This window comes from Acomys russatus, chromosome 13 (assembly GCF_903995435.1).
Source record: "Acomys russatus chromosome 13, mAcoRus1.1, whole genome shotgun sequence".
Taxonomy (NCBI): Eukaryota; Metazoa; Chordata; class Mammalia; order Rodentia; family Muridae; genus Acomys; species Acomys russatus.
This window is the reverse complement of record NC_067149.1, coordinates 53,636,497-53,653,011: the sequence shown is the minus strand read 5'-3', so window position 1 is coordinate 53,653,011 and position 16,515 is coordinate 53,636,497. Positions and strand designations below refer to the sequence as shown.

The 16,515-nt window shown below is 48.4% G+C and overlaps 1 protein-coding gene across 1 annotated transcript in view; it reads left to right on the top strand.

The window, feature by feature from the left end:
- The window catches only part of Prmt8 (protein arginine methyltransferase 8), an 86,981-nt gene extending 79,324 nt beyond the window's left edge, over positions 1 to 7,657 (top strand). Inside the window, exons 9-10 of the mRNA XM_051155430.1 lie at positions 5,934 to 6,055; positions 6,773 to 7,657. Coding sequence (XP_051011387.1) covers positions 5,934 to 6,055; positions 6,773 to 6,856 — 206 coding nt within the window. The 3' untranslated portion in view covers positions 6,857 to 7,657. The remainder of the gene's footprint in view (positions 1 to 5,933; positions 6,056 to 6,772) is intronic.
- Positions 7,658 to 16,515: the final 8,858 nt, after the last annotated feature.

The window sequence follows — 16,515 nt, the reverse complement described above, 5'->3', positions numbered from 1 at the left end:
TAACTACGTATTTCTTAGACGTATGGCACAGGGGGCGGGGGAGATTTATTTTTACCTGTGGATAGGAGGCAGAAGACTCCCGGTATCCAATACCAGGCCAGGTGTGGGGTGCACACCTTCAATGCCAGTACTTGGGAGGCAGAAGCAGATGGATTTCTGTGAGTTTGAGTTAGCCTGTTCTACGTAGTGAGTTTCAGGCCAGCCAAGGATACATAGTGAGGCCTTGTCTCAAAACAAAGAAACAAATCCATTCAATCCCGGAAAGTCTTGTCCTGCATTCAGTGTTTCCTTTTACTACCAAGACCAGCGATTCCCCCTGGTCTGGGCCATCATCCAGAGCTGCCCTCCTTCACCAATCAGTAGGTGAGCTGAGCTCAGTTTCCCCACTGGAGCAGCCTAGAGAGGGGAAGTGAGATTCTGCTTGAACTTGAAAAGTAAAGAAGACTTGGTCTGGCAGCGAAGAGGGACAGTTGGTGGTGCAGGAGCCATAGCACCTAGCTTCATCTCTCCATCTTCAGATGGTGATAGTGCAGCGCCTACCCTGTGGGTGATGAGAGAGTCAGTGGCAGAGGCACTGTGGGAAAATCTTTGGGTTTTTAAACCCTAGGTCTGGACCCATGACTCTTATTAAGGCTTCTTGTCTGTCTACTGGACTTCTGTCAAGAGATGACTCCCTAGTTCTGTGGTGGCAGACTTGACATTCGGAGGGCTCCATGAGCAGGAAGCTTGGTTGAAGCTCAGTCCAAACTCCAAGCTGCCACCCATGGGGTTCATGAAAGAAGATGAAGGCTTAAAGGATCTAACCCCAGGCTCAGTGCCCTCCATCTGCTGAGTAACCCCTACCATTACCCCACTCAAGCTGAAACCATGGTAAATCTAGGGAGAGACATTAGCAAGCCATATCACCTCTTGTCTGTGTAGAGCTATATTAAGCTGGCTTCCAGAAGGATGTTTGTAGTCCTTTAAGTCTTTGATTCCCGTGTCTTGTGCAGTGACCCTCAAAGTGTAGTCTGTGAACAATAGCCTCAACACCCCTCAACTCTAGGAAGGTGTCAGCCTAGACTCACCAGCTCAGAAACTCTGAGGGGGGCCCAACCATATATGCCTTAGCAAAATGTTGAGGTGGCCATAGCTCCTGAGTTTGAGAAGTCCCGCCCTCCTGCAAGACCACCTTGAACTAGAGTTCAGCTGAGCTTGACTCGCTTCGGGCAGGACAAACCTATCTCCCCAGCAAGGCATGCCTCTTGTAAACTCGGATCCTGCTTGCTGAGGGCCGGAGGAAACAATGTGGTTGGTTAGTCTCTTAGCCCTCTTGGGAGGTTAGCACCAGTTTTGTGTCTAGTGTGTCAAAGACTTCTTTTCTAGACTCATCTGGACTTGCCATCTACTCAAAGTGTTCACTCTTGCCACTGACAGAGTAATATCTTTTGGTTTTCAGGATCATAGGTGCATACAATTTGATAAATTCCAATGTTTGGTTGAAGACATACTATCACAATTGGGCCATGCATGCATGATTCACTTCTGGCTTATTTGTTTATTAATATAATGAGTACTCATGAACCTACCACCTAACACAATAACTAAGATGGGGATAAATTATTAACTGGGATGGAACTAAATTATTAACTACAATGCAAAGAGTAGCTGGAATTAAATTTATTATTATTTCCGTTGGAATATAAGTGCATGAGTTGTTGAGAAATACTTAATTAAAATATAAATATCAGCTAAATGGATTAATATGTGATATATGGTTATATTTATAATTAATAAATGTAAATAAACAAAGTCGTATTCACAGGACTTCCTGTAAGCCACCTCAGAACTTAGAGGTTTAGATACTATCAAGATCTTTGCATGCTTTGTTTTATTTTTTATTTTTATTTTTAATCTAAATGTCCCACTTCCAGCCATCCTATGTCCTGGCTATGGTAAAAGAAAGTTTTAATGCAATCATGCATGTGCAAAAACAAGATATTGGCTGTGGGAGTTCGTGAGAGCATTCCTCCCGTCTCTGGCAAGTGCCCCTCCCCGCTGATTCCCTCGCTGACTCTCCCGTCTCAGATTCAGTGCAGCCAGCTCTGGGGGACCCAGTCAAAAAAAGAAAAAAAGCAAATCACATACTGTGTAGCTTGGAAATGATGCCTGCTAATGGTTCTGGCTGCTTTGCAGCACCAGGCAGAAGCACCCGAGGCTCCAGGCTCTGCCAGCCAGGGGCACAGCTGTCCCTGTCCCCTTGAACTCATCCTCTGAGGGTGTGGGAGGAGGGTTGGAGCTGCCTAGCAATCCAGGAAAGCTGGGAGGTGGGTGGAATGCAGTGTCCCTAAGAGGAGCTGCATTCAAGGATTACTTCCTTTTCAAGGTAGGATGATAATCACCAGAAATGACCTTGAGCTGGAGACATGGTGGTTCTCGCCATCCTGTGGCACTGAGTGATTTCCCAGGTCTAAAAAGCCTCTCACTGCACAGTCTTTAATTCCTAAAAAAGCTCACCAGATAATGCAGCTCTAAATATATAGCTAGAGAAATCATTATGTCTTACAAAGAAATACTAATTCTTTAACCAGTAGGAAGTGAAACAGGAAGCTGAATTCTCTTCCTCAAAACACAGGAGGATGATCTTATGAGAGGCTACTCCTACTAGCTCTGATGGCTCCCCGAGTTTCCACTCCTCACCCAAGACCACGGTTCCTCCAGCTCTGCTTGAACTGTCCACTAGCTGCCTGAGGGTCTTCTAAGAGTATAGGATAAGCAGAAAGGATGGGGGGTGGGTGGGAATGTAAAGCTGTGTTCATCTTTGGCATTGTTGGATAAGCTCAGAGCCTCACCTGACACATGGCAGGCATCCTAAGCCAAAGACCTTTGAATAGATATGTTCTTATACTTACAGCATTGCAGACAATATTGATCATGCTCCCCCCCCCCCAAAAAAAAAAGGTAGAGTGAACATCATCAGTAATCTACAAGCAGGGTGGCTGGGCTAACATGTGGGTCCAGAATACTCCCAAGAGGAACTCAACCTCATAATAACCAAAAGCTGTGCCATCATGGCTTGTGGGTTGGGACTGGTGGGGGAGTGGCGGGGAGTGGGGCTTAATCCCTGATGAGGAGAGCTATGGGCAACACTCAGCCCTGTCTCCATGGTATAGCATGAGCTCAGCATTCTAGATGCAACCCAAGCGTTCTAGAGCACCAGAGTCAGGCAGTGTGTCTTTGCAGGTATCCCTCAGTCTATGGACAGATACTTACACACCAGTTCATGTACTGACTCACTACCAGCTGTCATGGCTTAGCAGTGCCCTGGTACAGTTTTGTTATAACTAATAGGTTGTAAGTGGGGTGCCCATATGATTCAGCTTTTAATTCAGGATGCTTTGGCAAGCAAAGGAGAGATCTAGTGATGACTGTGCTGGGTGAACAGGCAGGGACCACGTTCCCAGGCACAGAGAGATGTGTGGCCACTCTTCACTATCCGTCTCACCCATACAAGACCTCAGGGAATAAACGTTATGACCTATGTTCCATGTGGTGACACAGGATTTTCAGGGTCACAGTACAAACTTGTGGCAAAGAAGAATCTAGAACCAGGGCCTGTTGTCCTTCCCACAACGTCTACCCAGGAGAACCCAAGGGAGTACATCCACCTTAGCCATGGGGCAGGCATTATGTCTCGGCATATCTGTGTCTCGCATTCCTAGAATTAACAAATTGAAAATGCAAAACAAAGCAGGGCCAAGCCTCGAACTTCTGCTGTTTCTTCTGGTCGTGGTGGAAAACCCAGGTGAGAACCCATGAGACTGGTTAGGCCGTGGCTCCTGGCTCCACTATGGAAAGATATGTCTGGGGAGGTTCTTAATCTTTTGAAACAATGTTCCTTCCACCTAGGGGTGGCATGCATGCTTTGGGACTATTTGTCAGAGGCAGACCGGGGTGGCATGCATGCTTTGGGACCATTTGTCAGAGGCAGACCGGCCCCACTGGCCTGCCTGGCTAAGCTAGTGAAGCTCTCTGATTGGATGGTAGAGGAGGCAGCTTAAATCCCTTTAACTGAAGGTCTTAAGGAATGGCAGAGACACTTGCCTGAGTGGGTGGAGGTGGAGACGGGGGCGAGAGTGCTGTCAGTCACACTCCCAGCATTCTGCATACACAGCCAGAACTTGTCTTTTGACAGTTTATTTAGAGGTAATTGGCAGGAAGCATGCTGAGAGCAGGTGGTCTGCAGACAGCAGTGCGCCTGGCAGGCTGGGTTGCTAGGTGGGCTTGGGGCCCCAGGATCTGTAAGGCACTGGCTGTGAAATCTCAGTCCTCCACAGCACACTCCGCAAGCACAGGCTGTGCTTTCTCTCATGACCTTGAGTTTCCATTGATTTCCAAATGCACACATTGAAGGCTGTGCTAGTCTCTATCTGACCACTGACATTTGATCAAGCCAGCTCGTTGCAAACAACAAAGGGGGAAAAGGCCTCTGTGCCATGATTAAAATAGATCATGGGGTTTTGAAAGATCTTTGAGGTCATGCTGTTTGACTTGGCACATAACAATTGAACTCACTTTAAGTGCTGTCCTTGACACCTGGGGAGGAACCTGTCACTCCGTTCCTAGGACTGTGAGACAGATCCAGTTCTTCCTGCAACTGCACGTCTCAGTCCTAGTAATTCCCAAAGCCACGTGTAAGGCAAATGTAAATTTCCCATGCAACAGTCTTGCACATGTTGGAAGGGCCCTTACCCAAGTCTTGTTGCTGGTCGCATTGGTTTTAAGCAGGAAGAAAAGGCCACTGGGGGAAAACAAGGGTCTAAGCCAAGAGGAGCTCACCATACAGTGCAGCTTCTGCAGTCCATGAGTTTCAGCTGAGCATCTTTGGGCGCATCATACATCACAGGATGCTGAGCTTTGGCCTCTTGGCACTGTCCACTTATCAGTGTCCACTTGATACTCGATTCAGTGCTTCTAGATTGAAAGTAGTGAGAGCTAAGCAGTACTAAGCAAGGCTGGCCTGGCTCCACTCTCCAGGATCCTGCAGAAAATGTAAACAAGTGAGGAGGAAGCGTTTACCCTGAAGCACGCTAGACATTGGAGTGACATCAATTCTGGGTGCGCTTGGAACACTGGACCCGGTTGGAGTGGTCCAGAAGGCTGTCCTTGAAGGATGAGGGTGTACTGAATAGGAAAGGCAAGAGTACTCCAGTGGCAGGCACTGCCCAAGAAAAGGACTGCATCCCAGGACACAGGACCCCTCCCAGTTAGCTGGAGACTATATGGAATTCATTGGTAAATACTGAAGAGGTTCAAGCATCACAATGGCTTCCAACTATTCAGGAGGTGTGGTCTGTGGAGTAAGAATCTCCTCCTCTTTCCTTCTGGCACTGTTTGGAAGGCGTGGCTGAAATCCTGCATCAGGACTGGGCCAGGGTACAAGGTGCAGCAGCAGGGCAGACTCACAGGCAAGAGAAGCTGTTTGAAGGATGGAGGGGTGTTGGTAAAGCTGGGACACTGGTTGGGCTGTTGAGTTTGTATAAATGATGACATAAGTCTACAAATGATGCAGATTAAGATGGTCTGTTCTATAGATCTCACATTCTGAGTCTTTACTGCACTAACACAGGAGCATAGGGAGGAAGTTTGTTTATGCTAATGAGCTTAGTTGCTGAGGTATACAAGATGCCTCTCTTCTGACCCCTCACTAAGATCACCATCTCTGTGGGTCTTGGTCCGGGATAGGAGGGAGGGCATTGGGTTAAGTCAGAAGTTCTGGAGTTGGGGCCTGACCCCTTGAGTATTGGGGTATGGGCAGAAACCACTGAGTCCAAAAAAAAAAAAAAAAGAAAAGAAAAAGAAACATTTCAAGGCCTCTGTGTGGGTCCTGGACCTCAGCAGACTCTTGTTCATCTCTGGTTCTTTCTTCTTCCCTCTCTTGCATCTGTCCCCAGCCCCTGATGCTCCCTACACCCACTGGAAGCAGACTGTCTTCTACTTGGAAGATTACCTCACTGTCCGGAGGGGGGAGGAAATCTTCGGGACCATATCCATGAAGCCAAATGCCAAAAATGTGGTGAGTCTGAGGAACTCCGGCATGGCCAGGGCCAAGGGAGACATGGAGCTGACTCCTAGGGAGCTCTCCGAAGTCACCCACCCAGTCTAATGTCTAGTGCACAAAAGCTTCTGGGGGAGGCAGATAGCAGTTGCATTTGCAGATGACCGGGCCTAATTGGGTGACCTCTACTGATTCTTCTAAACCCTGGAGGCTAGAGGCTTTCTGGACTCTGAACTCAACCTTGAGGACAGCTCCCAGAAACTCCCAGGAGAGCCCTTGAGAATGGATGTTGTACATAAGTGAGCTCTGCCTCATTTAGGATGAGCTGAGCCTGGAAAAGCAAGTGTCTGGTATAGAGGGAAGTGTCCAGTGGGCATTTCTCCAGCTGGCCTGGTGGGACCTCTCTGAGAAGCCCCCATATGTGCATGGATGCTGAAGGTCTACAGGGTAGTTGAGGGTAACGCCAAGGAAGACCTGCTGACCTTTGGTTATCACCTAGTTGAAATCCCAGGACAGCTTTCATGTGAGGGCAGGAAGACTTAGGTTAGTCATCAGAGCCCTTTCTGTGAGGTTAGTGGGGCACCAGAGTGGATTCTTGAGGACTGGCCCTGAAGACCCTTAGCTAGAAACCCCATAGCTATCTGTCCTCATGGCACCAGGAGAAGTCCAAGGCCTGGGGGAACCCTACAATCTTTTACCCAGACTCTTACTATGGCCTTTGCTCTTTCTTCACAGCGAGACCTCGATTTCACAGTAGACTTGGATTTTAAGGGACAGCTGTGTGAAACATCTGTATCTAATGACTACAAAATGCGTTAGCACACGTGGGAAGTTTCAGAGAGCAAGCGAGAAGAGGCACTCACTTCAGTCTGCCACGCTGCCCCAAGGAATACTGTTAGGAGGACCACACTGGACAACCAGAGCTTTCCACTCTGCCTTGAAGATCGGTGAACTTGCCCAGGGCTCTCCTGGGCCCCACCATGACAGGGATCCTCCAGCTCCTCCGCTCTGCCTCTGGAGCCCTTCACAAAGGCTTTGTTGTTGCCTGTCGTGCTGGGGCTGGGGCTCTGAGGATGGAAACATACCCATGGCCCCCACTGTCCTCCTAAACTGACTCTCTGGATCTTCCAAGTTTTGCATGCTGCAGACATCTAGGACAGGTTATTTCCACTAGAACCTGGAGACATAGTGTCTTTGATAGCATAAGCCAGATTTCCTGTCTGTGCGGTGGTGTGTGTGTGTGAGTACGTGTGTGCGTGTGTGCCTACAGCATATATATTAATTTACTTGCCCACAAACATCTGTATATTCAAACATATACAGCTAAATGGTCATACTTGGGTGTTCATTCCGATGAGATGTGTGGGTGCGCGTGTGTATGCGTGAGCGTGGGTGTGTGCACCTAGAATCTATATTACTCTCAGAGGAGGTTCTGTTGCTTTCGAATAGGAATTTGTTTTGTGATTCCTTCTCCCCATCCTGACCCCTTAACAGATGTTCCGCAGCTATGAAACATTCTCTGTACTAGCTCTGGTCTCGTTGTGACTAGACTGTGGCTCTGAATCCTGAACACAGTACCGCAGGCTCTATGGGCGCTCAATAAACACACATGAGAAAGAAGCAATGAGACAGCTGTGTTTCTGATGCTGCGGAGTGTAAGGGTGGGTGCAGGGGGCACAGTGGGTAGTAAAAGGCCACAATGGGGCACAAAATCATGGAGTGCGGCTTGTGTTTATGTTTGCTCACTGGACGCACGCTCCACGGGAGACACAGCTGGGAAGTTGGAGCAGTCTGAACACACCTTTCTGGAGATGCTATAGGTCCTGCCCTGAGAGCGTCCTGGAGCTGTAGAGTTGAGGGTGCTGGAGAAGGAGACAGGAACTGAACAACAGTGCTATACGTGTAGTCCGGAAGCTACCTGAAGACCTATAGAGAAGCTTCCGGCCCTGGTCTGAGTATGGAAACAGAGTTTTCACAGGACGGAAAGACAAAAGACAGTGTGCTTTGTCAGGCTTTGTGCGATACCTTCGTCTTTGTTTCTGGGGTATTATTTGGCTTCGAGACTGTCCCATGGGAGAGACATTCCAAGTGTCGGGGAAACAAGGGGTCCATTGAAAGATGGCGTTCACTGTGGAGTGATGGCTCCCAGGAGGAGTCAGTCGTATGCAGAGGGGACCGTGGCTATTCATGGGAGATGTGTGTCAGTGATGGGTTAATAGAGTGAGTTACAGGAGGTGGGGACAAGGTCAACATGGCCTAGCTCTATGAGAGGCTCCCACAATGCTCTTCAGTCCCTTGAGTGCTCTTCTAGAGGGATTTTTTAAAATCACATTTCTCTACTTTCATAAAGCCAACCCAAAAGCTATCTCACCTAAACAGGAATGAGCCTGCATAAAGTCTATGGAGAGTCCTCCCATGACAAGTAAATCCAACGGCAGTGTCCTTTTTGCTTCTAGAACTCTCTGTTAAGATTTTGTCAACTTCCCCCCAAAGCCTTGGAATACAGATACAAAAGCCTCATCTCTCACTTTGGGGTCCAGTGAGAAGTCATAGAGTTAGTACAGAGCTGGCCCAGGCTCAAGCCCACGGCCACACCCTTCCCTGCCCTAGACTGGTTGTTTAGAGCCTCTAGCTAAAGAGTGAGCCTCTCGTTTTCTTTAGAAAAAGCACTGGTGAGAATTATATAGCCATTTAGTCTACATATGTCAGACAAGAGAGACAGAAACTTAAAAGGGGTACAAAACCTCGAGCTGGAAAAAGAAATTCAATTAAAAAGGGGCATTCTGAGGACACTGGCAGGAAACCAATTAGTGAGCTTCCATTGCCGAGGTGCTTGGAGAGGTCCTTGTGTTCTGCCTACTGCAGGGGGCCTAGCCTTGAGTGCAGATGAATCCCACTTAAGGGAAAATACCAGCCAACAGGGGAAGTCCCATGTTGCCAGAACCCATAGGAGCCAACAGGACAACCATCTTGTGAGAGGTACAGGTATCCATGATACCATTCTATCCGTTCCTGCTGTCAGGGAAGCAGGGCCATCCCATGGGCCTCTGGAGTCCTCATTTTCAGCCTCCTGGGATTGCCCCAGACCCTGTCTCATAGCCATCGTCACTCTCTCCCCATGGACTCCACAAAGGGTTAAAATGACAGCTGTTCCCCTCCTGCGACTGAGAGGCCCCAGTGGGAGCTGTCTGGGTCTTTGTTGTATTTTAGTTTGTCTTGTTTTGGTGGTTGTTGTTTGTTTTTTCTGACTCAGTGTAAACCTTATCTGCTATGAAGGTATTCTGAATAGAAGTCAGGGTATAAGATTTGGTCCTGGTGTGACAGCAGAAGTGCTGTAAAGATGACATCGCTTCCAAAGCCCACCCCTCCTCAAAATCCTGCTCCTTACCTCAGCGTGTTGTTCTTCTTGCTGCTGAGGCTGCACAGATCCTGGTAGTGGCTTTCTCTCATATCACTATTATTGAGAACTTCTCAGAGACCCATAAGCATGGGTCCCCGGTGTCTCTTTTGTCATTGTGTGTGGTGAATGTGGTTGAGCACAGGCCACTGGACACACTGTGAAGTCTGGGTTCAGAAGGTCTCTCTCCCCCAGCTAGACTACAGGCTCTGAGGAGGGGACTTTGTGAAGAGTGTAGAGCAGGGTGGGGGAGGCGTGGGAGGGCATCGGGACGACAGTGGAGCTCAGCAAACCCTCACTCCATGCAATGTCCCCATAAGCTTGTCCAGCATGCTGGCCTTCCAGTTCCTCAAGATGCTGACAGAGGCCATCTTCCCTGGAGACAATGAACAGATATGAGGCTTCTGTTGGCTTAGTCCCCACTGCTGTATCTCTCCTCTCGTTCTATTCCCGGTACTCCATCTATAGGTGCCACCTAGCTCCAGACCTCAGCGGTAGCATGGGATGCCCCCAGGTATCTCAGCCCAGCCACTGTGGCCAGAATGTAGTTTATACCCAGCACAACTTGCATGGATGCCTGGTCCCTTGTGAGGCAGTGCTACATGACAGGTGTCAGCGGGAAGGTTCTACTGTGGGCTCACAGCCACCCTGAGCAGTCCGATGCTCTTCCCATGCCATGGGTTCTTGCTCTCACCAAACTGGGTGGTTACAATGGAGCTGCTTGATGTACAGCTGGATGGAGGGGGGCTGCTCAAACTTCATCCCGCCTCACCTCTGCTTTTTTTCCTGTTATCCTGCCTGGACTAAAGCAACCCAAAGTCCTCACCAACATCATGGACTCCTGAGCTTTCACAACCCTGAGCCAAAATGAACTAAATCTCTCTCTCTCTCTCTCTCTCTCTCTCTCTCTCTCTCTCTCTCTCTCTCTCTCTCTCTCTCTCTCTCTCCCCCCCCCCTTGCCCCGTTTCTTTTCTTTTTCATTACTCAGTCACAGGTATTTTGCCATGGCAACAGAAAGGGACTAAGATACCATCCCTAGGCCATGTTTGACTTGCTTGGAGTCCATTCTTGGCCTAGAGACCAATTTGAATCGCTGGCATTTGTCCTGTCTCCAGCTGTGCCCCATGCCCCGATGCCCAGGTGTCAGGGTCTAAGAGTTCTCTGGCTTGGTTCTAAAACACCCCTTTTCTTCCTTTTTAAAAAATTTTTTATTTATGTGTGTTGGTGTGGGGGTGTCAGATCTCAGAGTTACAGACAGTTGTGAACTGCCATGTGGGTGCTGGGAATTGAACCCTGGTCCTTTGGAAGAGCAGGCTGTGCTCTTAACCACTGAACCATCTCTCCAGCCCCAAAACACCCTTTTTCTAAGACATTCAGATAGCTCCAGCCTGGTCTCTGAATCCTTCTTTCTAAAGGAACATTATTCTCGATCCCGGCTACCTGTCTATATGGGCCTTTCACATCTATTCCCCAGATGTCTGGTTTTCAAGGACAGCCCTTGCTGGTTGTAGAGTGGAGGGGGGTGCCCTGTCTTGCCTTAGACCTTGGGCTATCAACTATTCTACTAAACTCTGGATCTCTTCTCCTGTGACTGGCAGGATAAGCCTGACTTCTGGTCTGTTCCTAGCCTGGAGCTTCAAAGGTCTCTGGCCCAGTGGAAACCATCAGCTTACCCTCTCAACACAATGTTTCCCCTAAGCAAAAGGTCCCCCAAGAACCGTTTGTTGGATACTTAGTGGGTCTCTGAGTTGATGAAACTCTCTCACCATGTGAGGTCACCCAGCTTTCCTTCATGCTGGTTTAACTGAGTCCCCTGGTTGTATGCACCCTGTGAGTGTACTTGCCTCTTAGTCCCTGAGCAAGGCAGAGGTGAGGCACATTTCTTTACTGTACTCACTATGGTTTTCACTGCTGTGACAAAGCACTCAGCAAAACAACTTGAGGAAGGCTTCTTCTGGCTCACTTTTTTGTTTGTTTTTTGAGACAGGGTTTCTCTGTGTAGCCTTAGCTGTCCTGAGCTTACTTTGTTGACCAGGCTGGCCTTGAACTCAAAGCAATCCGCTTGTCTCTGCCTCCCAAGTGCTGGGATTAAAGGCGTGTGCCACCACGCCCAGCCCCTGGCTCACATTTCTAACGTTCAGGTCCTCACTGCAGGGGAGACACCCTGTCAAGGAACATGGTGGCAGAAGAGGGAACAGTTCATCATGGTGCCTGAGACACCACAGTAGGGAACGTGGTAACTGGCCACATCGCATCCACTGCCACACACAGGGGATGGATGCTGCTGCGGCTCAGCTTGCCTCTTCAGTTTTTTTTTTTTTTCAGCCAAGGACTTCAGCCCATGAGGGTGAGCCTTCCCGCCTCAGTTAAATATTTCTGAAATATCCTTAAAGACACAGCTAGAGATGTGTTCCCAGGGCTGATTCTAAAGCCAGTCAGGTTAACCATAAAGATTGGCCATGAGACAGACTTACGGCATCTCACTCAGAGGGGCTTCAGAAACAGAGGGAACCTACTCAGAACATGTGCATGGTTCATAAAGCCCATGCCCAGCCCATCACTTAGAGATCCACAATGATTCCATATGCCAGCAGCAGGCCATTTCTCTCAAACCATGTACGAGAGCAACTCTGTTAAACATCTACCAACCCCTCAGCCCCAGGACAGCCAGAGCAAACAGAGCAGAGACTCCTCCCTGTGTCCCCAGACTCACGCCTCTGCAGTCCCTTTTTCTGATGGTAGCCATTAGGTAATGGACAGCCCTGCCCAGGACATGAGTCAAAGGGTCCAGCAAAATCCCTGCACTAGAAAGTCACCATTTACTTGTGTGACCCTAGAGGAGTGGGTCTCAATCTTCCTAACGCCGTGACCTTTAATGCAGTTCCTCATGTTGTAGTGACCCCCATGAATAAAATTATTTTTGTTGCTACTTCATAACTGTAATTTTGCTACCCTTATGAGTTGTAATGTAAATATCTGTGTTTTCCAACGGTCTTAGGTGACCCCTGTGAAAGGGTTATTTGAGACCCACAGGGTGAGAACCACTGCTCTATAGCTTTACTGCTGGCAAAGGAAGTGGCCAAGAAGAAATCACATAAAGCATTTCTAGAGGGTCAAAGGCAAAGTGTCCCCAGTGTCCTCATACAAATGTTACATGGGTAACATTCTCCTACCAAGAGAAGCCCTGGACACCAGTCCTGACCTAGGTCTAGGCTTGTCAGGTCCAGAAGGGCTGCAGGCACTGCAGGCAGAGCTTCAGTCAGTGGCTGCTGAGGTCCCAGGCCTGCTGCCTTGGCCTAGAGTTGGAGTAGCATTATGGAGTGAACTAGGGCCCTGAGCAGACATGGCCTGCTTTGTGGCTTTGCTCCATCAGTATTTGATATGCTTGTAGAGGCTTTAAAATCCACCTCCTGCACATGGTGGCAGATTGGTGTCCACAGATCTATGTCTTTCCCTTAAAAAGGAAAGAACCCCAGTCATATCTCTGCCTCAGTCCTCCTCCCCAGACCCTGTGGACTGGGATAACCTTCCAGCAGGCTTCTTGCCCACTTTCAGTTTCATAGAACCTACTATGATCTTGGGGTGGGGCCCAGTCATTTAGAGTGCCTGGGTGGTGCCATCCAGTAACAAGCAGGAGTATTGAAACAGTATTTGGCATTGGAATTCAGAGCAGGCAGCTCTTCCCAGGGGAGTTCCTCCCCTAGGCATATTTAGTTTCAGTTAATAATGCATTGAGTTTGTATACACAGGTTACTTATCCTTTTTGACGCCCAGTGTTAGTGGCTCGGCAGTCCATCCTGGAAGCCAACGGTTGGAGGAAGGCAGGGAACAGGGTGAGAATTTAATGCTGATTGGCCATACCAACCACGTAAGCCCTTGAGACATGTTTGTCCAGTTTTAATAGGAAGCATCCAGTCCACTTCCAACTGCTATAAATTGCAGTAATGTGTCAAAGGCACATCTACCTGGCATTCAGAAGAGCTGAACAACCGGAATCACAGTGGTCTTCTTTCATGAGAACATATATACAGGGGAAAAAAAGATCAAGGCCTGGAGGTATTGACATAGTACTCTGACAAATAAATGATACTTAGTTCATGGTCTCTTGGTCCTTTTGTCCTTGGACACATAGTGGAACAGTAGGTTAAGGTGAGGAGTACAAGGCAGAGCAGCGTGCTCACCTATGATGGCTAGGAAATAAAAACAGTGACAGGAAGATGCTTGGGCCACAATATCCTCCTTCTACCATGCTCTAAGTAATCTGCCTTCTTCCCCATTATACCCCACCCCAAAAGGGTCTGCTACTCCCCACAACAGCCACACAGGCTGGAGACTAAGTCTTTAACACATAGGCCATTGGAATGGACTCTCCACATCTAAACCACAGCAGTGCTGTTCATAAAGCCTGGTGACCTGGGAACAGTCTCACCATGAAGCACAAATCTAGCTGGAAGCAGGAGGGAAGCACCCTTTCTGTCTATCCCAGGGATGTAGGGCAGTGCTCGCTCACAGGTAAAGCATGTGGCACTAGTCTACCTAGAACACCACAGTTTGTGTTCAGTCCTTGCTGGAATCAAGAGGTCTATGGGATCTCTCCCAGTATCTTCTTTCTTGGACCAGGTTTCCATTAAAGAATATATACTCTACAATGGATATGCCATATTTTTTGGACCATAAGACACACTTTCCCCTTGCAAAAGTGTGGGGGGGAGGGGAGAATTAGGGTGCACCTTATGGTCCTATTGCTGTTTTTTACTGTTTCTCTTGTTTTACTGCTCTAAAAACTGGGTGTGTATTATGGTCAGATGCATCTTTATAGTCCAAAAAACATATGGTAGCTTTGAACAAACCAGGAACTGTAGGGTTCCCCGTCTTGGAAACTGACACGAAACATGAGTGGTCAGATCAAAATCATGAAAGAGAAGGTACAGAGGCTATGAGTCCTAATGTAAGACCAAGGGAGCATCCCTGGAGGCACAGCTTTAATCTGAGACTCAAAAGAATGGGTAAAACAGAGGAGGGTAGAAAGTAGGGGGAGGGGTGAGGAAACATCCACTGAAGGAGTGCTGAGGACCAGCCAAGGCTTAGCATGTTGAGAACAACTCATATTGGCCCAAGCAGAAGGCCAGAAGCAGAGCAAAGAGAGGCAAATGAAGGAGTGTGAATTTCAGGGTCAAGGGCCTTGCAGCTGTGCGAAGGACACTTTTTCCTTGGGCCATGGGAAGACACTGAAGGATTTTAATCAGGAATGTGACAGTGAAAGATTTGCATGCCACACATGCACTCCCTCTAATGAGCTCAATTTGCAGCCGGTTCCCCCCTGGAAATTGGTGCTAGACTTAACCCGTTGCCGGCTTGAGAAAATGAACAGAGCACTGAACAGCTGCTAAAGCGCCAGCGCTCTGCCACGGGTGACAACCCAGGCTGCCTTTGGTTGCTGAGGTCGAAAATGGCTTCCAGATGGATTTGTCTTAGGATTGCCTGGCTTACAGAAAGGAAATCTGGAATGGGCCAATTTGTGTGACTTTGCTTGCATTGTTCTTTCTATTGTCACATACTCTGTTAGTCCTACGAGGACAGCTTCCCTTTGGCTTGGAGGACATTAATGTCTGTGAGGCAATTGGGTCTGTACAAGGCCAGATCTGCATTTGGGGACTGCTGGGCTGTCTTAAAGCCCAAAGAGGCCTTATGCTTGGCATCACTTTCAACCAACAGAATGTATTCTCAAAGCATCTTTCAGAGGCTCCGCAGGTCATAATGGGTTTCTGATATGGTGACAATTGCTTTCTGGCCACAGTTGGTTAGCTCAACGGGGTAGCACATCGTGCTTGAAGCCAAAGCACAGAGACTCCACAGACTCACAGCTCAGCTTCGTGATCATGGATAGCGCCTTGAACTCTTGCCAGCTTTGGAGATAAACAGTCCTGAGGTAGAAACCTGGCTGTTCCAGTGCATGGCTATGAGACCTGCAGCGAGTTACTTGGCCTTTTGTGTCTGCTCCTGTATGGATTCTTGCCCGGTTGAATGAGAATGATAATAGCTCTCTTTTTCCTGGGCTGTTACAAGTACCACATGATACAGCAAGAGGGGAGGGCACCGTGATGCTCCCTGTGTGGTGAGTGGCTCACAACAGCTGCATATAAACTGGAACTCTTTCTGTTATTGGGACTGAAAGCTTCAGGTGAAAAGGTACAGACAGATGCTTAAGGCTCTCTCAGCCAAAGAGGGAGGAGCAGCTAGCTCCAGGAGAGAGCCTCTTCCTGCAGTGGGTTATAAGGCTGGCTTGCTGTGAGAGAGGCTAGAAGGCATGTGACCTTCTGCCACCTGGAAACAATTCTGAAGGTGGCCTTGAAGATGCCTAGACTGGGACCCTGTAGGAGTTCAGAGCAGGCCCAGACTTGTAGAAATGTGAGGTCATGGAACATAGTTCAGGGCTGGGAGGTGAGTCACCTAGTACCTAGCACTACCAGGTATGAGGCAGGTTTCCTGGCAAACCTTGGATAGCTCAGGGTAAGGGACACGGGGGTAGTTAGGAACACAGAGTGAGAAGACTGGGTTCAAATCCTCACTCTCCAACTCAAGGCTGTGTAACCACTAGCAAGCCATGCAGCCTTTCTCTGCTTCAGTTTTCTTTCTTGTAAATTGGTGGTGACCCTGTTGTCCATCCCATAATGGTATGGGAAAGGAGGGAATAAGAAGCTAAGCAATCCATGTGATGTCTACTGTCTTGTTACAGGTTGCTACTCTGAGGCATACAATGGTTAGAGTCCAGGACTTGCATGTCTTGGTCCCCTCTGATCTCTTGTACCCCAATGCCCATGTTCTAGTCTCACTAGAATGTTTGTATGCTTGTCTTCCCTCCACAGGTCAGGCTGTCTCATTTATGTTTACCTTTCAGTATTGAAGACAGATCTTGGTTCATTCAAATATTGTTGACTAACCAGAAGATGGACCATCACATGATGCCTATGCCACTGTGCCTATAGTCTTATTCTCCTTGGGAACCCACAATGTGACCTTGAATCATTCACTCACCATCTCAGACTGTTTTCTCATTCATGAAGGTGAAGGAAGGGGTTAA